The 26,322-nt window shown below is 46.4% G+C and overlaps 1 protein-coding gene across 6 annotated transcripts in view; it reads right to left on the bottom strand.

The window, feature by feature from the left end:
- Nucleotides 1-941: 941 nt before the first annotated feature.
- Nucleotides 942-26,322, bottom strand: part of ADAMTS20 (ADAM metallopeptidase with thrombospondin type 1 motif 20) — a 170,178-nt gene continuing 144,797 nt past the window's right edge. For 5 of the 6 annotated variants that reach the window (XM_089304055.1, XM_089304054.1, XM_089304056.1 and 2 more), the window contains 7 exons: nucleotides 25,022-25,151; nucleotides 24,749-24,843; nucleotides 24,569-24,663; nucleotides 23,924-24,126; nucleotides 20,683-20,774; nucleotides 5,845-5,949; nucleotides 942-2,412 (listed from right to left, as the gene is read on the bottom strand). In XM_089304055.1, the coding sequence (XP_089160181.1) occupies nucleotides 2,323-2,412; nucleotides 5,845-5,949; nucleotides 20,683-20,774; nucleotides 23,924-24,126; nucleotides 24,569-24,663; nucleotides 24,749-24,843; nucleotides 25,022-25,151 (810 nt within the window). In that variant the 3' untranslated portion in view covers nucleotides 942-2,322. The remainder of the gene's footprint in view (nucleotides 2,413-5,844; nucleotides 5,950-20,682; nucleotides 20,775-23,923; nucleotides 24,127-24,568; nucleotides 24,664-24,748; nucleotides 24,844-25,021; nucleotides 25,152-26,322) is intronic. The other variant, XM_051850402.3, reaches the window with a different exon arrangement.

Genomic DNA, 26,322 nt, shown 5'->3' on the forward strand with positions numbered 1-26,322 from the left:
TCCACAGATGTAACCTCTTTGCATTTACTTGGAAATATGGATGCTTATTTTATTCCTTTGTTTCTTTTTTGGGGGTGGCAAGTGCAGAAGGAGGTAGAGGGGAAAGCCTAAGATGTCAGGAAATTGAAGGGGTTTCTTTCCAATGGCCTCCTTACTCAGCGAGCAGAAAGCCATATTCTCTACGGAGAACCTGGGAACAGAAGAGAGACCCGTAACTGAGCAAAGCAAGGACAGCACGGAGCAGCCACTGTGGGGAAAACGAAGAGAACACATCACGGCAGCCCCCAAGTGGACTTATCTTTCTCTTATTCTTGCTTTGATAGGAATTTTTAAAAACCTGTTCTATCAAAAAAGAAAAACCCTAAACAAAAACCAACAAAGATGATGAACAAGCAATTCTCAGACAAGAAGGGAAGGACAGGTGAGAGGATCCCTTGCACCCGCAGACCGTGAACCCCACGCTGGACCCCTCAGCTCAGAGAAAAAGTCACGTGCCACTGAGAATGCACACTAACGGGATTCCCACTGCGCCAGTGGCCGCTTAAACTGACCGAACCACTTGGCGAGGCCCGAGGCAGTTTCTAAGGAGGTGGAGGATGCACGGGTGGTTGGCCAGGGTCTGCCCCTGGCCTTGGATCCAGGGTCCCCACCGCCCACCTCCATGTGAGCGGCACCCAGCCCTGTACCATGTGATTTGCCTGTTCAGCTGCCGGGGCGGACAGGACTGCTCGTGGGAGCACACGCTGGAGGAGAGGCCGCAGCCCCAGTCTTCCCACGCACAATTCTCAGGCCAGGGAGAGGACGGACACCAGACAGAAGCTCCTTCCACCCCAACCACAACAACTGGAACAATTTGTGCTTTAGAATTTCTCAGGTGGTTTTAGTTACAGATCTTGGTGGTGGAGAACTTTTTTTTCACATGTAAAGACAATGAAAACAAGTGCTAAATACATCACACAAGTATGTATTTTATTTAAATGTTTATAAATTATAAGATTTTAATTATGAAACAAAATATGTCTGCAACATACTGCTATATACTGTTACTGTGTGTCACTGGTCTAAGGCACATAGTGCAAAATACTTCTTTTCTGATACAGAGATCCCCAAATGTTTACTTAACTACACTGGCATGAAGCTTCTTTAGTACCTTATATGATACAATATATCCCTCATGACTGTCTGGGGAAAAATGCTTTGTGGGTAAAACTAGCACACTACTATTTACTGGCAAAAAAATCTATTAGTAGATTCCAGTTTCTTTTGGTTTACTGAGCAGGTTGCTGTAAAAAAATATTTGCCTACCTGACTTTTTAAGTCACGTTATTTTCACATAACACACAATCCACATGAAAAATACTCCTGATATCTAATAGTTTGTCATGAATTATTCATTTCTATAGAAACCTCTGATATAAAATAACATGAACATCTCTGACAAAGATCTTGCATCTGTAAATATAACTTTGTCTATCAAAATAGAATTTTCAAAACTTTAAGAATTCTTACTTTTGCATTTGATTCATAAAATACAGTATACAACTTTGAGAAGATAGATCTTTAAATAGACACATACATATTTACACACAAGATTATAAAGGCATGATGGAATATAAATATAAAAACAAGTTATTGTTCTTTTAAGTACAATCAAATTAGAGGTAGGTTTTTAAAATTAAACTCTATATTTCATTTCTTATATTGTATACCCACAAAATCTTGTATTTAGCATTTAACACAAGCATAAATAGTTAATATAAAATTGGTACCATTTTTAGGAGGTTTTTTCCCAATGAAGCACCATCATCTACAATTTTAAATTAACGGAATAAACCAAGGTATCTAAACTGTATCAGTAGAAAGTATAATGGCTGTGTGCTCTTGACGTACCGAGTCACTCCTCAGCTGACAGCTCAGCAAGGACTGAGTCCTTCTCAGGAAACTTCTTCCTGACGTCCACTTGCCCAGGACAACAAGCAGGACATGGAGCAGACACCGGCGAGTGGGTTTGGAGACCGTGCGGTGGGTCTGGTCCAGGCCAAGCTGTTCACCCAGTGGCGTCTTGGTATAGTTCAAACAGCGTGAATTCCCTCCCATGAAGTAGTGGTTTCTTCCAAAAGGCCCTGACCAGATGACCTGCTAAGGTCATCTCAACGTCTTGAAGCAAAGGAAGCAGTGGTTTGACTCCCTGATGAGCACCTGAAGAGAAGGCAGAGCCGTCTGGCTGGACGTCGCGGGAAGGGAAGAGTGGAGAAATGAGCACCGGTTCCTTCCCTGTTCTGGAGAACGGCTCCTCCTGGGCCCCACGTCCCACCTCCTAAGTCACAGCACTTGAACTGGGAGCCCGGCAGTCCCGTGGGGAACGCACTTCCCACAGAGCCCTCCGCACCTGCCGTACACTTTGGTTCCATCCTGAAAACAGGGAAAGGAGGAGACACGGGAGAATCTCATCCAAGCTGGACTCCGAGTGCACACTGAGGAAGAAGCAGGCGTGCTGACACCGTCAGCCAGGGCCTCTAGACCACGGCATCCGAGGTCACAGGCCGCCCCCCTCGTATGAGCTCAAAGTGCCGGACAAGGCCAAGTTAACGGCAGTTAAGTGACCTGCTTCAGATAATCTACTCGGTAATGTGGACACTTACGTAAGTGGGCACGTCATCTCAACTCACATATTTCCACCGTGGTATCGCCGTGCTTCAGTGAGTTTACTAAGACCTTTCCCAATTCCTGTCCAGTGTTTGCATGAGTTACACAAAATTCCCTGTGACCACATAAAAGACGAACTTGACCTGCAGCATCTCATGCCAGCGTTAGAGCAACACCCCGGAGGAAAGTGCAGCAGGCGGTAGAATGGAGAAAAGCACAGAGCCTGGGCTGAAAGCTGTCCTCGCAGCTGGGGAGCCCTGGCAGCGGAGCTCACTGGCCCACGCTGGGAAGAGCGGATGGGGGTGGACTCCCAGACCGGCCTCTAGTGGCAAAGACAGACACGGCAGGCCCTGTGAGTGCTGACGTCTAACCACTGGAGGAACTCCTTGTCTTCCTCAGGAAGGAAAGGTTTTTGTTGTTAATCCAGAAAGAAGAGTAAACAAGGAACCTGGGCCCCTGGGACACTGCCTGGGAAGAGTGTGTGGAGGGCAGGGGCTTTGGACGTTACCTTTGCTTGCAGAGCCCTTGGCACCCCAGAGAGTCTGAGTAATCAGAGGGACAGCTTTGTCCACTTCCCTGTTCTCAAACAGACTGATCATGTAGAACTTGATATTCTTGAGGTTGATTGCAAACAAGAAGGCACTGGGGTCCCAGAACCCCAAGTTTCATACCAGGCATTCTATATCAAGAAATGCTGTCATTTTTTTTATTGATGTTAAAGAACTCAGTGAACTAAACACATAGTTAATATTGGGAATATAAGTTGAAATGAAGTAAAATGAATAATCTAACGAAATATTCATTTTTACTGGTGACTTCAGCCAGAATTCAGTCTTGACATTTAGCCAAGAAATGTCCAAGAGCTGGACACAGTGGACAGAGCATGTCATCGGTCTCACATTTCTATTGGCTAGAAACATGCTTTAAATAAGTGGATTTATTCCCATTCTTCTGCCAAAAGAGATTATACTTAAATATACTAAATATTTCTAAAAAATCCTTTCTTTCTGAAAGCTTTCTTTGTTGTTGTTGTTGTTTTAATTCATTTTTTTTTTTATTTGAAAGGCAGGAAGAGTGAGATCTCCCATCAGCTAGTTCATTCTCCAAATGCTCATAGCACCTGGGGCTGGGCCAAGCTGAAGCCCATCCCCCACTGCAGATCTCCCATGTAGGTGGCAGGAACCCAACCACTTGAGCCACCGGCTGTGGCCTCCCAGGCACATTAGCAAGAAGCTGGATCAGAAGCAGAAAAGCCAGGACTAGAGCCAGGCACTCCACACAGACTGTGGTCATCCCAGGAGCAACGTGACTGCTGAGCCAAGCGCCCACCCCTGGTTACCTAACAGGTTATCATTATAACAGGAAGCACAAAAATGAAAATTATTTGGTTATCAATTAAGGCACAACTTCATCATTTTCAGAAACTGAATGTTGTAAAGGCTATGACTATCGGATCTACTTATAAACAGTGTCTGTATAAACAGTGGCATTACAGAAGCCACTGTTACTACAACAAAGAAAAACTGCAAAACATTGGAGGGGGCACGGTTGCAGCTGGTGCAGCTTTACGTGCAGGGCTCACGTGGCTGACAACCTTCGTATTGCGGGTCCAGGGGTGGTGCGACAGGGCTTGCTCAGAGGCAGTGACTGTGGCGATTGAAGGACTCTCGTACAGACCCACGTCCCTGCAGCATAGCTGCAGCTGAACTACGTGGATTCTGCTTTTGATACTACAGCTGTGATGGCAAAAGTAACCACAGAAATAAACCGTTACAACAGAAGTAACTGGGCTGTCACAGAGGCACCAGCATTCCATAGTAGAGAGCCAGTTCAAGTCCTGGCTGTCCTGCTTCTGATCCAGCTCCCTGCTAAGGGCCTGGGAAGGCTTCAGAAGAGGGCCCACGTGGGAGAGCCAGAGGGAGTTCTTGGCCCCTGGTATCCATCTGGCGCAGCCCTGGCTGTTGTGGCCATTTGAGGAGTGAACCAGTAGATGGAAGGTTTCTCTCCCTAACTACTTTCCAATGAATAAATAAATCTTTAAAAATACATGGATAAATATTATATAATAACCTATATTTGCAAAGTTAAAATAATAAAATGTTACAAAGATATATGTAAATGGAAAACATAGGTACAATATAAATAAACCATACAATATCCAAATTCTTGAGAAAACTGAAGAAGACGTTTGTTAGGTGGCCAACAACTGCAGCAGCACCCCATCACTGAATGAAAGCAGGAGGACGCCAGACCCAAAATTCAATTCTCACTCTGAATGCTAGAAACGGAGAGACCTCGGTCACGCCCAGGACCGAGGCTCCTTTAGAGAATCCACGCAGGAGAGAACCTGGAGGTGTCAGTAACTGTGAGCAGGCTTTCACTGGGAAGACAGCGGCTGCATGCAGAGAAATCACGGTGCAGAGACACAAGTGTAGCATCTGCAGGAACACTGAGTTAAAGCTCCATGAATATTTGCTAACGGCAGAGGAATCTCCCTCTACGTATGAAATACAGACGCGTCACCAAAGGGGCACGTATCTGTTTTCCACGATGCTCACACTTGAGACCTGGGAGACTTTCATCGGCCTGACTGCACATCAGAGAACTCACAAGCCTTCACGCAGAAGCCACAGCCCGAGACGCACCAGAATTCCACAGTGAAGAGAGACTGCCTTGAATGAGCGTGAAAAGGTGTCCAGCCACAGTCAGACTGCTCACGGAGCGGGAGCCAGCCTCCAAGCTGGCCCACAGTCGCCTTGGCTCCTGGCAGTCACATACGCGTGATGCAGCCAGTCACCTCGGCTGCAGCCATTTTATGTGAACAAAAGACTCAGATGGAATTTAAACACAAGGAGCCAAACTCAGTGCTACCAAAAATTAAAATGGAATAAACAAAATAAAAGGATAGCTTAAAACACGACCTCTACCTGAAGTACTACCTGCAATCACACCACGAGGCAGAAGGCGTCATGCCCTGCACTTGGTGTTTCTCACGCAGGCACCCACAACCTGCACACAGATCTGTGTGTAACAGCCACACACACACATCGTCAATGTCAACACAATGTCTCTTCATAGTAGTTAGTCCCCATGACACACACTATGACCCTTGCACGTGGGAACCCACAGACGCCTGCCTGTAGGTGGAGGACGTTCAGTGCTCACTCACAGGAGAGACGCGGCCCAGGCAGGACTCACCTGGGATCTGCGGATGACGACTGAGGCGTAGTTGCCCTGAGCGAGCCACTTGGCCGTGCTGGAAATCTTCATCCCTGTTCCTGCCAAGTTGATGCTAAACTGTCCCTGGATTTCAAGCAAGACAAAACAAAAATCGACATTCATAAAACACTTAAGGGTGCGCTCGGCTAGAGAGGCCATGGGAATGGCGCATGCAGGGCGCGTCTGGAAGGAGCTTCTCATGGGAAATGACCATTGACACACGCGTTCTGCAAACGAAGTGAGCCTCAGACAGCACCAGGAGCTGCGTGGGGGCTGAGCGGGGTCTCGCTGCCCGACCCCCTGACCCCACCGTGGGAGCCCGGGAGCGGTGCTGAGCCACAGGCAAGGCTGGCAGAAGCTGCCCCTGGCACTGACCCCTGCCAGGCTCTGCCACTTCCAGCTTCAAGGCTGACCCCCACCTCCAACCTCTGCAGTGTTGCACTTGTTCCATGGATTTGCTGCAATCTCGTCACTGTGCCTTTCCCTCTTCACCCACCATGCAAAACGAGCGCCCCTACACAGCTGCGCTGGCTGACGCGTCCTTCCTAAGCATCCAGACAGGTAGGTGGGTGTGGGGCCCCAGGACTCCCATGCACCCTAGTGTGCGGCCCCACGGGCTCTGTGACCTAATGGCTTCCAAGTGTAAGGACCATTTTATCAAAGCATTTCAGACTCTGTTAACAATTCAGCTTCAGATATCTGTTGACTAAGAAAATGGGTGAATAAAATGGGCAAAATGGTATCCTACTCATGTAATCTTACAGCACACATTTATACACCGAGGAGTGAAAGTCCATGCTAATTCAGCCTACTGGCAAAGCTTGCTCAGTAGGCCAGGGTAAGACATTTCTAGATCACATCACAATATCCCAGTGCCCTGGGACTCATGAAACTTGGGTGAGACTGCGGGAAAACATCAGCAAGTGTATTACATTAATGAAAATATTATCTTGTCCTGAAAGCAAAGGCTAAATAAACTTTACTGTGGTTATAATATTGATTATTACCGTCGCTAAAAGAATTAGATATCAAGTTATTCATTTTCGTTTCTTGGCAATCTTAAACAATGTATTTCTTACTGAATACAAAATATCCAGATATATTACAATGACAACAAGTGGTGATTTTGCCATAGCACAAATAAATAAATTCCAAGGACAATGTGTTACACTCAGTATCATCGGGCTGTGGAATTTAGACTCTGAGCTGTATTCTGCCTCACTACTGCATCCCCAGATCCCACAACACAGCCGGGGTACTCAGAGAGCGCTCTGAACTGATGCACAAATAGCTGTATTATAGGAGTCATTTACAGAACACACATGTGAGCACAAACCCTCCAAATGCCATGAAGGTGAATGGTACTAACACTAGACAAAGAAGTATTTTATGTTGCTAAATGCTGGGGCTTGGAGTTTGTTTTAAAATTTTAAAATTTAGTTATTCGAGACAGAGAGAGACAAAAAAGAAAGCTCCCATCTGCTAGTTCATTCCCCAAATGCCCACAATGGGTAGGGCTGGGCCCAGCTGAAGTTGGAAGCTGGCAACACAATCCAGGTGTCCCACATGGGCGGCAGGGACCCAAGACCCAGAGTCATCACGTGCTGCCTCCCAGAGTCTGCGCCAGGAAGAAGCGGGAGCCAGGAGACAGAGCCAGGACGGTCCCCCAGGTGCTCGGGATGTGGGACACGAGCATCTTAACCCAGGTTTTAATGCTAGGCCAAACACCCATCCCTGTTGATACATATTTGAAAGAGAACGATTCTTAGTCATTGATCCTGTCAACCCGACAGGTTTCACACTGAATACCTCACTCCACGTTCCTTGGAAGATCGACTTCTCGCCAAGTAAAATTCCTTCAGAATGGAAATACATGCTGTGGTGTAGTCTCCTACGTCCGGAAACCCAGGAGAACCCCAGTGGGGTCATGCAGTGTTTGTACAACCTGATACTGCCGGCCTCTTGCACTCACTCTCTCCGCCCACTGAGACGTTACTGGGCATGCTGAGGCATACGGCATGTTGTTACTGGACACGTACAGGTAGGAACAGGGTTACGTGACGGAAACAAATGCACATGCCAGCACCTCACAGGGTTACCTGTTTTTCTGGCAAGAGCAGCTAAAGCTACAGGACATTTTAGAACGTACAGACCTTGTGTCACATACGAGGTCCCCAGACTTGCTCAGCCCTCGGATCTGCTACTCTGAACCCTCCTACCTCCACCTCCTATTTCCTCCCCCACCCACCCCAACCCTGGGAACCAAGGGGTTATTGTCTACCTCTGTATATTTGCATTTCTTAGATGCCACACATACATAAAACCGTGCAATATTTTCCTTTCCATGTCTGGCTTACTTCACTCTGCATAGTGTCTTCCATGCTCATCCACTGTATGGGAAAGGGCCCGGTGGCACTGTGTTTGCAGGGCTGAATAATACTCTGTTATGTGTGCACTGTGGCATTCATCCTTCAGGGGACACTTAGGTCCTGTCCACATCTTTTTTTAAGATTTATTTTATTTACTTGAAATGCAGAGTTACAGAGAGAGGTAGAAAGAGAGAGAGAAAGAGAGAGAGAGAGAGATCTTCCATCTACTGGTTCACTCCCCAGATGGCCACAATGGCTGGAGCTGAGATGACCTGAAGCCAGGAGCTTCTTCCAGGTCTCCCACGTGGGTGCAGGGGCCCAAGGACCTGGGCCATCTTCCACTGTTTTCCCAGGCCACAGCAGAGAGCTGGATCAGAAGCGGAACACCAAGGACTCAAACTGGTGCCCATGTGGGATGCTGGCACTGCAGGCTGGGAGTTTTTTTTTTTTTTTTAAAGATTTATTTATTTCATTTGAAAGGCAGAGTTACACAGAGAGAAGGAGAGGCAGAGAGACAGAGAGAGGTCTTCCATCTGCTGGTTCACTCCCTAATTGGCTGCAACGGCTGGAGCTGTGCCAATCCAAAGCCAGGAGCCAAGAGCTTCCGCCAGGTCTCCCACAAGGGTGCAGGGACCCAAGGATTTGGGGCATCTTGTACTGCTTTCCCAGGCCATAGCAGAGAGCTGGGTTGGAAGTGGAACAGCTGGGACTCAGACTGGGGCCCAGATGGGATGCCAGCACTGCAGGCGGTGGCTTTATCAACCACCTCAGTGCCAGCTCCTCCCTTCCACATCTTGGCTGTGGAGAACATTTCTGCGATGAACTGCTTTAGGTACTGCCTGGGAGAGAGGTTGCTGGGTCACAAAGCAGTTCTATTTTTAGTTTTTCTAGAAACCTTCATACTATTCTCCATAATGGCTGTGCCAATCCACATTCTCACCAACATATATGAAGTTTCCCTCTACTTCATACCCTCCCCAACACTCATTATCCTAATTTTTAAATAGCAGCCATCCTAATGTGTGTGCAATTGTGTCTTAGCGTGGATTTCACTGACTTTTCCCTGACTGGCAAGTTTTACACTCCCTTGTTGGGACATCTATTCAGATCCTTTGGCCATTTTTGAATCAGGTTATTACTAATCAGTTGTATGAGTTCTTTATAAGTGCTGGATACTAACCCTTTATCAGGTCTATGCTTTTCAAATGTCTTTTCTCAGTCTGCAGGCTGCCTTTGCACTGTCCTGATGGCCTCCTTGGCTGTGCAGACGCATTTCAGTGCTGGATATAGTCCCACTCATGTGGCTTCACTTGTGTGGTCTGAGCTTCTGCAGTGACAGCCAAAAAACCATTACCAAGGTCAATGTCCAGGAATATTTCTGGCATTTTTAAATTCCCTGATTTCTTCTTTAAAACACACGTCATTCAGAAACATGTGGTATAATTTACACATGTGCATGTATTTTCCAAGGTAACTCCTGCTACTGACTTCTGATTTCATATCATTTGGCCGAAAACACTATCAGATATGATTTCAACCTTCTTAAAATTTTTTATTTTTTTTAAAGACATATGAATTTATTTGAAAGGCAAAGACACAGAGAGAGAGGGAGAGAGGGAGGGACAGGGAGAGATAGAGAGACAGAGACAGAGAGAGAGAGAGTCTTCCATTTGCTGGTTGGCTCCCCCAAATGGCCACAAGGTCATGGCTGGGCCAGGCTGAAGCCAGGCACCAGGACTTTCTGCCAGGTCCCTCATGTGGGTGCAGGGCCCAAGCACTAGTGCCATCTTCTGCTCCTTTCCAAGGCACATTAGCAGGGAGCCAAATTGGAAGTGGAGCAGTCAGGACTCGAACTGGAGCCCTTGTAGGGTGCAGGCACTGCAGGTAGAGGCTTAACTTTCTACTCCACAACAGTAACCTCTGTCTTAAAATTCTTAAGAATTGGGCAGGCACTGGTCTAATTGTGAGTGCAGTGGAGGATGGCCCAAGTGCTTGGGCCCTGCACCCCATGGGAGACCAGGAGAAGTACCTGGCTCCTGCCATTGGATCAGCGTGGTGCGCCAACCGCGGCGGCCATTGGAGGGTGAACCAACAGCAGAGGAAGACCTTTCTCTCTGTCTCTCCCTCTCACTGTCCACTCTGCCTGTCAAAAAAAAATAAAAATAAAAAATAAAATAAAAAAATAAAAATAAAAAAGTGGAATTAGGATACCCAAGTCACAGAGTACCTGAGTTTGATTCCTAATTCCAGCTTCCTGCTAGTATAGACCCCAGGAGCCAATGGGAGATCCAGACTCCATTCCCAGCCCTAGCCTGGCCTTAACTCTTGAAGGCATTTGGGGGAGTGAACCAGAGGGTTTGAGCTCTTTTCTCTCTCTCTCTCTCTCTCTCTCTCTCTCTCTCTCTCTCTTCTCAATCTCTCTGCTTCATAAATAAATAAAACACAATAATTTTTAATTGTAAGACTTGCTTTGTGGCCTAACATGGTTTATCTTGGAGAACAGTCCATGTACACTAGGGAAAACATGCTTTCTGCTGCTGTTCCCTGCAAAGTCCTGCACTTGTCTGTGAAGTCTATTTTGTGAAAAGTAGACTCAAGTCCAGCATTTCCTTAAGACTTTTCTGGTTGATCGATCCAGTGCTGGGAGCAGGGTACTGAGGTACTGTAGCGCTCTCCATTTCTCCCCTCATGCCTATCGACACTGGCGTCATGCTTTTAGCTGATGCAATGTTAGCTGCACATTATACTTATAACTTCTATGTCCTCTTGATGAACTAACCCCTTTATTGTTAAATAATGACCTTCACTGCCTCTTATCACAGATTTTTTTTTTTACTTGCAGTCCATTTTATTAGCTGTAAGTATAGCCTTCCTGCTCTCATTTGATTACCATTTGCATGGAATATTTTCTTCTACCCTTCATTCCAGCCTCTGTGTTTCCGCAAAGATTAATTAAACAAGTCCCCAGTAGGAGCTTGGGATCTTCCTGTTCTTGTCTTCCTCACAGTGGGGATTCTCAACTGAGGTTCTCTCTGCCTCGCTGCAGGGTCTGGCTTGGTCCACAGGCCGCTTCTGTGGCTCTGGGATCCAGGAAAACTGCTCAGAGCAGCTGCGGAGCCAGGGCCTGGGCTCCAAGGCTTTGAAACTCCTGCACCCATGAAACACGAAGTTCTGGTCCTGGTTGCACAAAATAGTACCGGTTTGGCTTTGGGAAAAGGTTAATCAGGAGCCTGGGCCCTTGGGAACAGAGCACAAGTGCAAGTCATAACTGGGAACCAACCGCACAGAAGGCCAGCGTGCGCTCCAAGGGAGAAGGCACCATACCCTGGTGACTGCACCCTGGGAAGGTGGGCACGACCAGCTCATGGGGGCAAGTGTCCAGGAATGACGGGACACTGCCACGGATTGGGTTTCCGAGAAAGGTGGGGAGGATGGGGTGGCTGGGCAGTAGCACGGCCCCAGGGGACAGGGCAGAGCAGCTGCTGGCTCAGGGCTGGAATCTACCAGCTGGGCACGCCACAGTGGCAGTGAAGCCTCCGGGAGGGCAGGTGCACTGTTGCTGCCAGAGCAGGGGCTGCCCCGCAATGCCTCAGTTTCCAAGACTGCACACTGAGGTGGCAGCGTGAGCCATGGGGACAGGGCACAGCACCACTCCTCACCTGGGGAGTGGCTCAGTCTGAGGACTGGGGAGCTCTCCCTGCTGAGCTCAGAGCCTGGAGGACATCAGGAGCCCCCGGTGGCGATGGTCTGCAGGGGTCCTGCTTAACTCCCCTGCAGGAAGGAACCCTGCCCTGCTGGGTCAGGAGTTCCCCTCCCTCCTGCCCTGTGCAGCGATCCCAGCTCCAGGCTCTCAGGAGCTCTGCTGCCCCTCGCTGCCTGCTGGAGCTCCCCCTCGTTATTCTGGTCACAGTGTGGCTGTGGGGTCATTGTCGAGGGATTTTTGTTGTTGTTGTTTGTTTGTTTGTAGGAGGGAGGAGCACGAGGAGGCTCCAGTCAGTGGTGTTGCTGACATCACTCCTCCTTACCCATCCATCATGTGAGTGATCCATAGATTAAATCTCACTCACACATGGACAGTGGATCCCAAAGCTTATATGGAAAAGCTAAAGAATTTAAATAGTCGAAGTAAGCTTGAAAAGAAGATTGTTGGGGGACCCACACTTCCACCGTTGAACAACTTCATTCTAGAGTGATCGTGGGGCAGTGCTGTGGCACAGCGGGTTAACGCCCTGCCTGAAGCACCGGCATCCCATATGGGTGTTGGTTTGAGTCCCGGCTGCCCCACTTCCCATCCAGCTCTCTTCTGTGGCCTGGGAAAGCAGTAGAAGATGGCCCACATCCTTTGGCCCCTGCACCCACATGGGAGACCCAGAAGCTCCTGGCTCCTGGCTTCAGATCTGCGCAGCTCCGGCCATTACGGCCATCTGGGGAGTGAACAAGCGGATGGAAGACCTCTCTCTCTCTTTCTCTCTCTGCCTCTCCTCTCTCTGTGCAACTCTGACTTTCAAATTAATAAATAAACCTTAAAAAAAAATAAAGTGATTGTACCCAGCATGGCGGGGTACTGGAGCAGACAGGGTCTGCAGATTCTTGGGGCCGCGTGCAGTCTAGCATGGACCTGTGTGCACATGGCCAGCTGGGTTTCCCCAAAGGTGGGGAGGAGAGCACAGGCCACTCGACCCCCGGGGTCCAGGTGAAGGACATCCATCTGCAAACACTCTGAGGCCTCAGGCATTAATCAATTCAAAACGAATCACAGGTCTAGATGGAAAACGAATCACAGGTCTAGATGGAAAACGAATCCTAGGTCTAGATGGAAAACAAAACCGTCAACGTCTCTGCAGAAACCTTCAAGAAGGAGAATTATTTTTGTAGCTTGGGTTTAGTCAAAGATTTCTTAGCTGTGACCCTAAATGCACAGTTCATAAAAGAAAAAAATAATAAATTTGACTCCATTAAAATTTAAAACTTTTGCTCCAAAAAGACACTAAAGAGAATGAGAGGATAAGTTGCAGATGAGGAAAAAAATATTTGCAAATGGCCTAACAAAAGACTTTTATCCAAAATATAAAAAGAGTTCTCAAAACTCAGTAAGGAAACAAAAACCCAGTTTAAAAACTGGCAGAAGCTTGAGTGTACTCTCCACCAGAGAGGATATACATGGGGAAAATGAGGCCATAAAAGACACTTAATGCTATTAGGCATCAGAGAAATAAAACCACAACCAGATCCCACTGAAGAAGAGAAAGCAAACAGACAAGCAAAAATCATCCCTACCAAGCGCCACCAGGCAAGGCAAAGCCAGGAGCACTTTAGTCATTGCTGGTGGAAACACACAATGGTGTCTTCAAATGTGAAACACACACGTTCCATGTGATCTGGCAACCACTCTGAGATCTACCCTCGAGAAATAAAAACGCTATTCATGTAAAAACCTGCGCCCAGGTGTGTACTGTACCTGCTCCAGAAACAAGAAGCAGCCCTGTCCTCAGAGCAGGATGGACCCAATACTTCCCAGGGCAACAGGGGTGGGGCTCACAGGCACCCTGCTGAGTGAGAGACACCAGCATTAAAGGGGTCCCTGGCCCCTCTGCGTCTTGCAGAGAAGGCAGGACAAGGGCCACGGAGAACCGAGCAGTGCAGTTCAGGAGCTTAGGTGGGTGGGGAGGGGCTTCCCTCCATAAAGGAGCACACAGGAGCCTTGGGAGCAAGGCAACCGCCCTGCACTCTGATTCTGGTGGTAACAACATCAACTCGGACACACACATGTTCAAATTCATAGAAGTGGCAGCCAAAAAATTCAGTTTTACTATGTTATTTTAAAAACAAAATAAAAAAATGTGAATGGATATATTTATGAAGGTGCTTCAAAAAAGTTCTTGGGAAAACAGAATCAAAAGCCTAAATTGATTTTGGTGCTAACAAGTTTAGGGGCAAAATCTTGTTCTGATAACGCAGGCAAATGCCTCTGAAGACACCATGGATGGATTTCAAAAAGTAGTTTGCACCAGAAGAAGAAAATTCCATTTTCCCACAAACTTTCTGAAGTGACCAAAACCAACTACATGCTACATATGAGACACACCTGAAACCAAGTGATTCACAAAAGCTAAAAGTAAAAGGAGGGGGAAACATACATCAGGAAAATAGTTGGGGAGAGCAGGTGTTGTGGCATCGCTGATCATGCTGCTGCTTGGGACACCCACTTCCCATATCCGAGAACTTGCAATCAAATCCCACTCCCATTCCAGTCTCCAGGACAGCTTTCTGCTGATGCACCACGAAGGTAGCAGACGATGGCCCAAATGCCTGGGACCCTGCACTCACGTGGGAGACCCAGAGAGAGATGATGGCTCCTGGCTCCAACCTGACTGTTGCAGCCACTTGGGGAATGACCCAGCAGATGGAAAACCTATCTCTCGCTCTGTCTCTCTCTGTCTTTTCATCTCTCTGTCACTCTATCTTTAAAGAAAGAGAGAGAGCAAACAGGGGTAGCAATAAAGGACAAATGACAAAACCATGACAAAGAAGTTCTAAAAACATAATCTACAGTGAAGACTTAACCTGTGAATATTCACATCAAAGAAACACAGCAACACTTTTATGAAGCAAAAACTTTAAGATATAAGGAGACAAGGACAAAAATACCCTATTAATCAGAAAATTTAACATACCACATATAATGACAAGACAGACCAAGTGGACAGAAAATGGGAGGAGGGACAATCTAAACAATAAAACCAAAAAGTGAGCCTTAGGGAAATAAATTAAACTGTATACCCAGACAAAAAGAACAGACATCAAGTATTCAACAATTGATGCTGTTCCCTCAGAATGAATGCTGGCCAGGACACACTGGCAATGGCTGAACATGATTATTTCTCTCACTCTTATGTAATCAAATATTAATTACAGAGCAGCTAAAGATATATATATGTATGAATATGTATATGTGCATATATATATATATAAACATTTGAGGGTTTACAAAAAGTGCTGAATCCTTGCTTCAGCTCACTTGTGGCATATGGATTCTACAGTCCCATCACAATGCGGGTCTCACATTACAATGTGGCAAAGTTTACTTTCCCTGCAGATGCCATATGTGCCCCTTCTCTTTTGCACGCGTGTCCTGGGGTTCCCTGTCATATGCAAACACAGAGGATGTGGTTTTGACGAATCCCAAGGAGCAGAATGGGCTCTTTGTGTGACAGCAAACATCTGGAGAGCACCGATGCAAATGCTGTGTAACTGAACACGCACTCGGGCTTCTGCATCTGACAGACTTCTCCAGAGATCCTGGGCAGTCTGTTAGTGTCGGCACTGGCAGCCCGAGGCAGGTGAACGCACACTGAATGTAGATGGCACGGCCCCTCTCACAGCCTGGCTCCATGCCCAGCAACCTCTAATTTTAAAAACAGAGCTTTGCCCTCTGAGGCGGGCACCTCGTCCTGATGGGCAGAGACGGACGTTTTATCGCTGAGTCGGCCTGTGATCCTCTCAAGGATCTTGGGCAGACTGTGAACACACAGTCTGCTTCTCCCACTATCAGATGGAATTACCCAGCTTGCAGCTACGTGACGTTCTCAAGATAGGGAGGAGAGACACGAGGTTGTGCAAAAAGCGGAGGGAGGGAGCCAGATAGTATTGGACACAGCTGCCGTCATCAGCTCCTGCTGGGATGCCACGCTCACCCAGAAATGCTCGATTCTTGGTAACTGGCTTTCCGCAAAGACGTTTTGGAAGGCTTATTGATTAGACAAAAGGACTCTTGACTCCATGTCACAGCTCTGTGCTTTACTTGCACGTCAGCCTTCTGAGAACGTTGCCGATGTCTCACTGACCAGAGCTTGCTCCGTTCAACATGGAACGACAGGGACCAGACTGCCAGTACTTGCAGACCTTCCCAAGTCATGGCATCTGTGAAGGCTGGCATCAGCAACTGTTGACACGTTTAGCTCGCATTGCCAATTCCCTTCTCTTTTCACACCAAATACGTTGTAAGACAGGGCAAGTGTTTCACACTGTGGTTAAGTCGCCCCTTGGGATACCCGCGTCCCATTTTGGAGTGCCTGGTCCAGCTCCTGTTCTGCTCCCGCTTCCACCTACCTGCTAGTGCTCATCCTGGGAGACAGGAGACAAAGCCTCGTACCTGGTTCTTTAAACTCATGTGGGAGACAAGGAGTGAGCTATAGGCTCCTGACATCACGGTTCCCAGCCTGGCTGATGCAGGCATTAGCGGAATCAATCAGTGGATGGACGTTCTCTCCTGCTTTGTCGCTCTGACTTTCAAGTAAGACTACTACAGTCAAGGGACCGCGACTTAATTGGATCAGACTGTGAAGTACTTTACATCCTCCTAAATGGAGATTGTTCATAATCCAAAAGCCAACTCATGTCAGGACTGGACAATTTTGCTTAAAAACCTATTTCTTTTTAAGCTACTCCTGTATGTATGTGTGTGTGTGCACTTACATACACACATAAATGAATGGTACTGATGACAACGATTTTGTAACTAATTATAAAAGACACTGATATTCACTACCTTGCCTTTTTTCTCTTAACATATTTAAAAGGCATTGAATGTGTTTAAACTATTGACCAATGACATACAGAAATGGAATATATTATGCAATGATGGCAGATACGAGACAAGTGGAAGCAAGACTGCTTTGGAATAAGTAAGTGATGCAAATAACAAATCAAATCCACAGAAAGAGAACAAAAGCACCAAATAAGGAAGCCCACATAGGACTGGCACTGTGGTATAGTGGTTAAGCCTCTGCTTGTGGCGCTGGCATCCCATGGGGTACTGGTTTGAGCCCCGGATGTTCTTCTTCAGATCCATCTCTCTGCTGATGACCTTGGAAAGCACTGGAAGACAGTCCAAGTGCTTGGGCCTCTGCACCCACATGGGAGACCTGGAATAAGCTCCTGGCTTCTGGCTTCAGATTGGCCCAACTCCAGCTGTTGCAGCCATTTGGGGAGTGAACCAGAAGATGGAAGACCTTTCTCTCTGTCTCTTCTTCTCTCTCTCTGTTAACTTTGTCTCTCAAATAAATAATAAATCTTTTTTTAAAAAAAGCAAATCCATATAACAAACCCTATTTCTTCTCTTGCATTCTCTAAAAGACATGTCAAATACAATGAATTATATAAGTCATGTACAACAAAACCTCAAAGTGAGGCAGCAGCATTAAAGTGAGAGGAGGCGGGGCTGGCTCCGTGGTGCAGTGGGTTAATCCTCTGCCTGTGGAGCCGTCATCCCGTTTGGGCACCGGTTCTAGTCCCAGCTGCCCCTCTTCCAATCCAGCTCTCTGCTGTGGCCCAGAAGGGCAGTGGAGGTGGCCCAAGTGCTTGGACCCTGCACCAGGGAGACCTGGAGGAGGCACCTGGCTCCTGGCTTCAGATTGGTGCAGCTCCGGCTGTTGTGGCCATCTGGGGAGTGAACCAATGGAAGGAAGACCTTTCTCTCTGTTTCTCCCTCTCACTATCTGTAACTCTACCTCTCAAATAAATAAATAAAATATTTTAAAAAATAAGTAAGTAAAGTGAGAGAAGGCAGTGTGACAGAGCTGCAGGGTTCTGGCCAGAGAATGCAGCGCAAGTCGAGGAGGTCGAGGCAGAACTGAAAGATGCCCAGCCAGCAAGGCCCGCGGCCCGCAGCGTGCTGTCCCCAGCAGGGGAGCACACACTTCCCGGGCACACACTCAACCTTTCCCAGGGTAAGCCGGGTGCTGTGCCACGAAGCAAGGCCCAGCACATGTAAAAGCACTGAAATGAAACAGAACATGTTTTCCAACCACCACTGTCTGAAAGCAGAAATCAAAAACAGCAGGAAATTCGGGAAATTCACAAATGTGTGGAAACTAAACACCACACTCTTAAATTACCAATGATTCAAAGGAGTCATAGTGACAACAGAAAATAATTTAAGCTAAAGGAAAATAAGCCTACAATATGCCCAAACTCTTGGGATGCTACAAAAGAAATGCTTCCAGGGAAACTTATAGCTATAAATGCCTAGAATAGAGAAGAAACACTATCTCAAACCAGTAACTTTTTCCATATGGAAAAAGAGGAATAAATGAAATCTAAGGCCAAGAGAAACAAAGAAGTGACAGTGATTAGAAAAAAAATTGAGAAAATAAAGAAAGTAAACAATTTCAAAAGCTAGTGTTTTGAGGGGCCTGCGCTGTGGCATAGCAGGTAAAGTTGCCGCCTGTGGTACTGGCATCCCATAGGGGCACCGGTTCGAGTCTTAGCTACTTCACTTTTGATCCAGCTCTCTGCTAGGGCCTGGGAAATCAGTAGAAGATGGTCCAAGTGCTTGGGCCCCTGCACCCACAGGGGAGACCTGGAAGAAGCTCCTGGCTCCTGGCTTCAGACTGGCGCAGCTCCAGCCTTTGTGGCCATCTGGGGAGTGAACCAGTGGATGGGAGACCTGTCTGTCTGTCTGTCTCTCTCTCTCTCCCTCCCTCCCTCCCTCCCTGCTTCTGCCTCTGCCTCTCTGTAACTCTGCTTTTCAAATAAATAAGTAAATCTTTAAAAAAAAAAAGTGTTTTGAGAAGAACAAAACAAATCTTCTGTTACAGTGAGCCAAAAAGACAAAAGGGGACAACAGTTAGAATGAAACAAAAAGACAAAAGGGAGGACACTCAAAATATCAAAATTGGGAATGAAAGAGGGAGCACAGCGCTAATCTCTAAAAACAGGAAGTACTAGCTACGGACAGTGTGTGACAACCAGTTAGACGCCTTCGATGAAATGCACACATTTTTTAAAAGGCATCCACCACAAACTGAGCCAAGACAAACTAGAAGCCTTGAATAAACCCATAGTTAATACGGAGAGTGAACCAGTCACTGCAAAACCTCGCGCGAAGCGCGGCCTCAGAAAGGCAGTGCTGGTGGATTCTACCCAACGTTCAAGGACAAACACACTCTTCATAAGCTCCTCTTCCCAAAACGAAAGGGAACAGACACTCCCTGATTCATTTTTTGAGGCTGGTAGTTCCCTGATGCCCACCAAAGGCATTACAAGAGAAAAAACGATCGAGCAGCACTGTGAACACAGAAGAAAAACTCCACAAAACAGCAGCAAACCAAAGCCAGCAACATGTAGAAGGAACTGTGCACTATGACAAGGGGATGTGTCACAGAAATGCAAGGCTGCTTTGACAGACAGAGTCAAGCAGTACGACACGTGACTTCAACACAGAAATGAACAAAGGCCACAGGGTCATCTTAACAGACGCTAAGAAGTATGTGACAAAATCCAGCGCTGCTCATGGTTAACAAACACTGAAGGTAGAAATGGAAGGACCCTCCCGCTACCCAATCAAGGACACTACAAGGCACCGTGGCAAGCATACTTCACACCTGTCCATGGCTAGCACAGCTAATGAGGGAGAACTCAAAGCTTTTATGGTAATTAGCTTACGTATAAATCTCCATGCTCTGCACGAGTCATATTTAAGTCATGATGGTTGAATAAAACACCCAGGACTTGTCCATGTAGCAGGTCTCTGTACCTAAATCAGGGTTTGTATATTTATTCCAGATAATCTTCTCTTACTCATTTTAGCCTTCCGTTCGATTGAATACTGATCCCTTCTAAGACTTCTCTAATCTAGACGATGGCCTCATTCCTAACGCAAGGACACATATTCTACGCTAGAGGATGCAAATTGTGAACTGGAAATCTCATGGACAGAGATGTTGCAAACCATTAACTTCTCTCCAAAGTGACATCGATGTGTTATTTACTATTCCTCTCCCAGGAGCTCTGGCTCATAGGTTCAGTTAGCTGTGAATATATCTAATAATGCCATAAAATATTCACCTAGCTTCAAATTTTCCATTTTTCACTAACATGCTTGTTTACATGGACTACATAAAATTCCTGTTGAAAATGAGATGGTGAATTTTCTCCTAGGAAGCACACTTAAATTTGAAATCACAGAAATGACATAAAAGGATGTGTGAGAGAAACTCCGTTAAGAAAGGATACAAACAAGAACGAAAATATGGAAAGGGGCCCCACGTGTCTTTCACAGAGAACAGAACGCCGTGGAGAGAATGCTAGACTCAGACGAGCAGGATAACGAACGGTAGCTGAGGAAATCCACATGCTTGTGATCTGTGCTTCCACTTTTTTTAGTGTACAGACTAAATGGAAATATGAGAAGCGATAAGATGTCATGCGAGGAGAATGAAATCTGAGTAATTTAAAGTTCTTGCTACTTGGTCTTTCAAATCAATCAAAACTGGCAAAGATCCTTTGTCTCAAGCTTGAATCTACAATTCTGAAATAATGTACTTAAAGCAAGTTTTACATTTCCATTTATTTCCTTTTTTAGACAACATTCTGCTTAAGAAAACAAATGAAGAGAAACACTTGGTTTTTTTATAGTGACAGAAAAAAAATTTTTTAAATGAAATACCTGCGGGCATCGGGCAGCACTGTAGCAATCTCCAGCTGTGGCCAACGGAACTGGTTTTCCAGAGAGTGTCTTGGAAAACAGGAGGTCTGTGGCTGGAAATAAACAATGAATCTCTTTAGCATCAAGACCATAATGCAGGTTTTCATGGTCAAACATGTAGTTTTCCAATTATTTTGTTAAAAATAATACTTGCATACTTAATTCAAAAACATAAGCAAAACTGTCGTAATTATGCTGCATAACACAGAACAGACTGTCAGTGAATACATTTTCATATACAAATACAAATATGTTCATCTTATGAACTGTCCTAGAAAATGACAGCTTAATGTCAAACTAAAATGGAAAATTGAAAAACTAAATAAATGCCTCACTGTATTTTGTACCAAGTAAATACCTACAGTGGATGAAATGGCATCAACAGTAAAACTGCTACAGAAAAAGCATTATTAAAAGATAAGAAAACGATGACAAAGCAATATGTAAATACTTATAGACAGCATAAACAACAACTACCTTCGGCTATTCAAAGAACTCAGTTAAACAGTGTAACAGCGTGCCACTTTCCTTAATTTCTTACATTGCTGTATGATAACATACGAAGGGCTTCCAAGGGTTCACAGAAATGGAACGAAAGGTAAGTTTATTTTGGTGCAAAGTAATCTCAAATCATAAGTACAAGCAGTCCTTAAAAGCCAGGTCATATATTGTGAAAAAGCTACACGTGGGACTAGGTCATATTACGAAAAAAGCTATGCACGGGTCTTGATTTTCTTTTTGCACCAAATTAAGTTTATCTTTTTTTTTTTTTTTTTTTTGACAGAGTGGACAGTGAGAGAGAGAGAGAGAGACAGAGAGAAAGGTCTTCTCTTTGCCGTTGGTTCACCCTCCAATGGCCACCGCGGCCGGCACGCTGCGGCCGGCGCACCACGCTGATCTGAAAGCAGGAGCCAGGTGCTTCTCCTGGTCTCCCATGGGGTGCAGGGCCCAAGCACTTCGGCCATCCTCCACTGCACTCCCTGGCCACAGCAGAGAGCTGGCCTGGAAGAGGGGCAACCGGGACAGAATCCGGCGTCCCGACCAGGACTAGAACCTGGAGTGCCAGCGCCACAAGGCGGAGGATTAGCCTGTTGAGTCTCAGCACCAGCCTGAATCAAGCTCTCAAGCACATAGGAGGCGATGAGCCTGGGGCACACAGAGGGGTTTTCCTTAGAGGGAGCGTGAACAGCTCAGACCTAGTAAACAGGAGGGGGCCAAGTGTGCAGAGACCGGCTTGAGCCGGTTGCGGGATGTGGTGCTCCCTTTGGGGTGCTCCCACTGTCCTGGAGAAGCAGGAAGCAAGATTGTGAGCAAGGGGCAAACAGAGCGGAGGTATAAAAAGTACAGGAGTTTGAAGAAGGTCTGGATAGAGGGTCAGGAGAGTGGAAGGGGGTGGCAGGGACTGGGGGTAAAGTACAGGACGCCGGGCAGCTCGGCAGCACTGTGCATGAGAGGGGCTGGTCCCAGAGCGGTGTGTGATTTGTCTTGTTAATTTCCATACAGCAGAATGCAGAAAGGCTTAATGTAGTACGGCTGGGCTTCCACCACCACATGTGAGGAAGGAGACGGCACGAGTCAATGTGTGTTTGACAGCGCACTCAGGGTCCAGCCAAACACCTGGCAACACGGCAGCTCATTTTGATAAATTAATGAAAAATAACAGCCTACTTAATAGTAAGTAAGCAATCAAGTGACTCAGTAATACTAATACCTGATACAAGAAATTATTAAACAATAATTAGCAATTATACAGTATTTATAGTATACACTAGAGCAGCCAGATATGTTGCCAAAATGTCATTGCTTACTCTTCAAAAAAATAACAATAAGAGTGAAAGGGCAGGAAGGAAGGAAAGAAAGAAGGGGGAGGCAGGTTCACATTTCGTAAGCGAGGGCTCCAGGTTTGAAGAGACACATCCAAGTGAGCTAACTGGAAAAGGCTTCGCACCCAGTCCGCGCCCAGAGTTAGGACCAGAGCCAGAGCAGCAGGCAGCTCCCACACCGTGAGGACAGAAGACGGTCAGCACACGGGGGACCCAACCACTAACAGTGACAGCTCCGCTGCGTCCTGGGACGGGACTGGGATACTGTGGATTCCTACCACTGTCTCAGCTAATGCGGTCCATGCACTGCGTTAGGCTCCGGTTAGCCAGCAGTGGGTGGGGTTAGAGTCTTTGCCTCCAGATGAACCTCCTGGCCTCTTTCTGGAGCCATGCAACTTTCCGGACAGCAGGTGCACTCTGCCCTGCAACGCCAGCTCCAGAAATATGACTGACTTGACGGAACTGTGAGTGACTCCCCAGCAAGGCCGAGTAAGCCACAGTCCCGGGTCTGTGGGAGTCTGCTGGACTTTATTCCCCCTCAGTGACAGCTGCTACAGTTGTGATCTGGACGATTAGGTTGGCTTTACCACTTGTAACATTAGAACAGCTGCCATGACTAACCCAGGGTGGTTAAAAAGATCAAACACAATTGTGTATGGGAAGATGAGGCTTGATAAATTACCGTATGAAACCAATGCTAATACCTAGTTTAAACCTTGAAAAACAGTTTACACAGGAGACTGAGGATATTAACTACCTAACCTTAATGTATTTGGAGGTGTTCTGGCAGAGGCTTTATGTGGGAAGGACTGAGTCTTTTTTTTTTTTTTTTTTTTTGACAGGCAGAGTTAGACAGTGAGAGAGAGAGAGAGACAGAGAGAAAGGTCTTCCTTCTGTTGGTTTACTCCCCAGATGGCTGTTACGGCCAGCGCGCTGCGCCTATCTGAAGCCAGGAGGCAGGTGCTTCTCCTGGTCTCCCATGCGGGTGCAGGGTCCAAGGACTTGGGCCATCCTCCACTGCAGTCCCGGGCCACAGCAGAGAGCTGGCCTGGAAGAGGAGCAACTGGGACAGAATCTGGCACCCCAACCGGCACTAGAACCCGGGGTGCCGCAAGTGGAGGACTAACCAAGTGAGCCGCAGCACCGGCAGGACTGGGTCTTACCACTGTCATTACCACTCCATTTGTATTGAGGGTCTCCACGGTGCTCGCTGTAGCTGAGAAATTATGCAACTAATAAGTTGTGTTTAAGAATTTCAGGAGTGGATGAACCCTGATAAGCCCTCTTCTAAACACGACTGTCACATCTTCCAGTGTACTGCTAGATTTTCATCAGCAAATACAGGCTTTTTGTTCTAAAAATAGGGATGCTCCACTTACTTTTAATTTGCATGGAAGTGAGATCGACTCTTATTTTGCTGAAAACTGTGTATCCAGCAGCCAGGTAGTCATGTTTACATTCACAGTCTTGCCTCCTACTCCCATTGAAAGGACAGTCATAGGGGTTTTGCAGCCTGCAACAGTATTGCAACATTTGCAGGATCAGACACAGGCATGAGGCCACCAGGTGGATAAACAGCAAGCTGTGGGTGGAAGTGGGGAGGTAAAAGACACGGCCCGGTCTTCATTATTATAGCGTGAACCAGCTACAGGAAGAAGTAAAACTGCTCAACGGGAAAGTCAGCAACGGCTTGTGGGACTCACTCAGCTCTACTTCTCCCAGCCTTGTTCCTAGAATTAATTTGATCCCTAGGAAAATGTGCATGGTCCTTCACTCTTCCCTCTCCTGTTGTCCTGTGGGTCACAAAGCTTTCTTGGTCAGTCTCCCAGTGACCACCTCTTAACGCTCACTCCTTTATTATCACGTGGGCATGGACAACACCTGGGCTGGACCTCCTATGTCCACCTGCGCCTACATTACTTGTCTCACACAGGAGCTGCTCAAGTGTCACTCTGAAGGCTGGAACTTCTGATCGTCTCCAAGGACCAGCACAGTGCCCAGAGAAGTGAGAACACAGCGCATACCTAGAGCCATATACCTCCGAGAAGTTGTCTTGCTCTCCTTTGACCAGTGGTAAATACTCCCTGGGGTTGTCCGAGTGCATGCCTGCACAGTGGATCTACAGGCAAAAGGCAAACATCTAAGTCATTTTTCCAAAGCCAACGGTCAAACCTGAAACCAAACAGGAGTTGCTCTTGCCATACCTTTATGAGTCTTCCCTTAACATTAAGGAGATGGTCACCATCGTCCGTGATGTTGTTTTTCACTTGGATTTCCTTGCAGGTGGTAAGTGAGTTACCTTAAGAGGCAAATTAACAGAACTTACCAAGCATGAATGAGAACCCAGCGTGGGTGTAACCACCCAAGGCTCTGACAATCTGACACCAGAGTGTTAACTAGATATTTAGTTTGCATTTTAGCCAGAATTTCCTAGGAACACTGAGGTTCTAGGTGGGTTTTTGAAGTCTGTTACTTACAGTCACTGACGTAACACTTCTTTTGAGCATGTGGTCTTAAATGCTTCAAACACAAGTCACTGGGCCACCCATCTTCAGTCACACACTCCACCCTTCTTTCCACTGCTCCAGTTCCACAGGTCACCGAGCACTGCAGACAGGTTACAATCGGAAGGCAAAGTCTACAGTCTACAGTGAATAATGTAGCAAGACAAGCCACACCTCCTCCTCTCAGACAAGGTCCTTCTGAGGTCTAGAATTCCTGGAATGCCAAAGTGCACCTACAAAATGGATGGTTGCAGGTGGGAAAAATCCTTAGGCATAAGCCCGGATTTATTATTTCTCAGTTACTGGTCTTTCAATTACTTTGAGCAGTTTCAGGAATAGCATGTTGTAAATATGAATAAAGGGATAATTTCATAACTTTGCAGAAAGGAAAAATAAAGACATTAAGTTCTTTTTGGAGTAAAAAGTTTTTGAAACCCAGGGCAGGTGTTGTAGCACAGTAGGTAAAGCCTCTACTTGCAGTACCAGCATCCCATAAGGGTGCCAGTTTGAGACCCGGCTGCTCCATTCCCATCTAGCTCCCTGCTAATGCACCTGGGAAAGCAGCAGAGGGTGGCGCAAATCCCTGGGCCTCTGCATCCACATGGAAGACCAGGCTCCTGGCTTCAGCATGGCACAGCCCCGGCCATTGCAGCCATTTGGGGAGTAAACCAGTGTATAGACGATTTCTTTTTTCCTCCCACGTCTCTCTCCCTCTCTCTCTCTCTCTCCCTCTCTCTTTCTCTCTCTCTCTCCCTCTCTCCCCCCCCATAGCTCTGCCTTTCAAATAAATAAATAAACCTTTAAAAACACTATTCTTAATCCTTGCATACAAGAGATCTTCAAAATTCAAGGAAAAGTGCTTATTATGAAATAAAAATTACATGGATTTCAAAACTTTCTGCATCAAAAACCCTTAATTTTTATCCCATCTTTGTATAAATTTTTGCAATCCCCTCATAAACATTAATTAAGGATGGTTACTAAGACTACCAAGAATTCTCTCATAAATTATATAAGGAAACTTCAAAAACTTCATAGAAAAATTGAATTAAAGCATAATGTGAATTTTCCATGAACTTCTTCCATCCTCTTTGTATTGTAAGTTTGCAAAGCAGTATTTATTTCCTTCCATTAATTTAGTTAGATAAAGAATCTAGTGCAAATAACTTCCATGAATCGGATTAATTTTCTTCACTTAACCAGAAATAAGTCTGGGAAAAACAGAGCACAGACTTAGTGGTGGTCTCTGTGGATGCACGAGTTACAGCAAGCGT

Source organism: Oryctolagus cuniculus, chromosome 9 (genome assembly GCF_051225735.1).
Source record: "Oryctolagus cuniculus isolate XC-2025 breed Fujian yellow rabbit chromosome 9, ASM5122573v1, whole genome shotgun sequence".
Taxonomy (NCBI): domain Eukaryota; kingdom Metazoa; phylum Chordata; class Mammalia; order Lagomorpha; family Leporidae; genus Oryctolagus; species Oryctolagus cuniculus.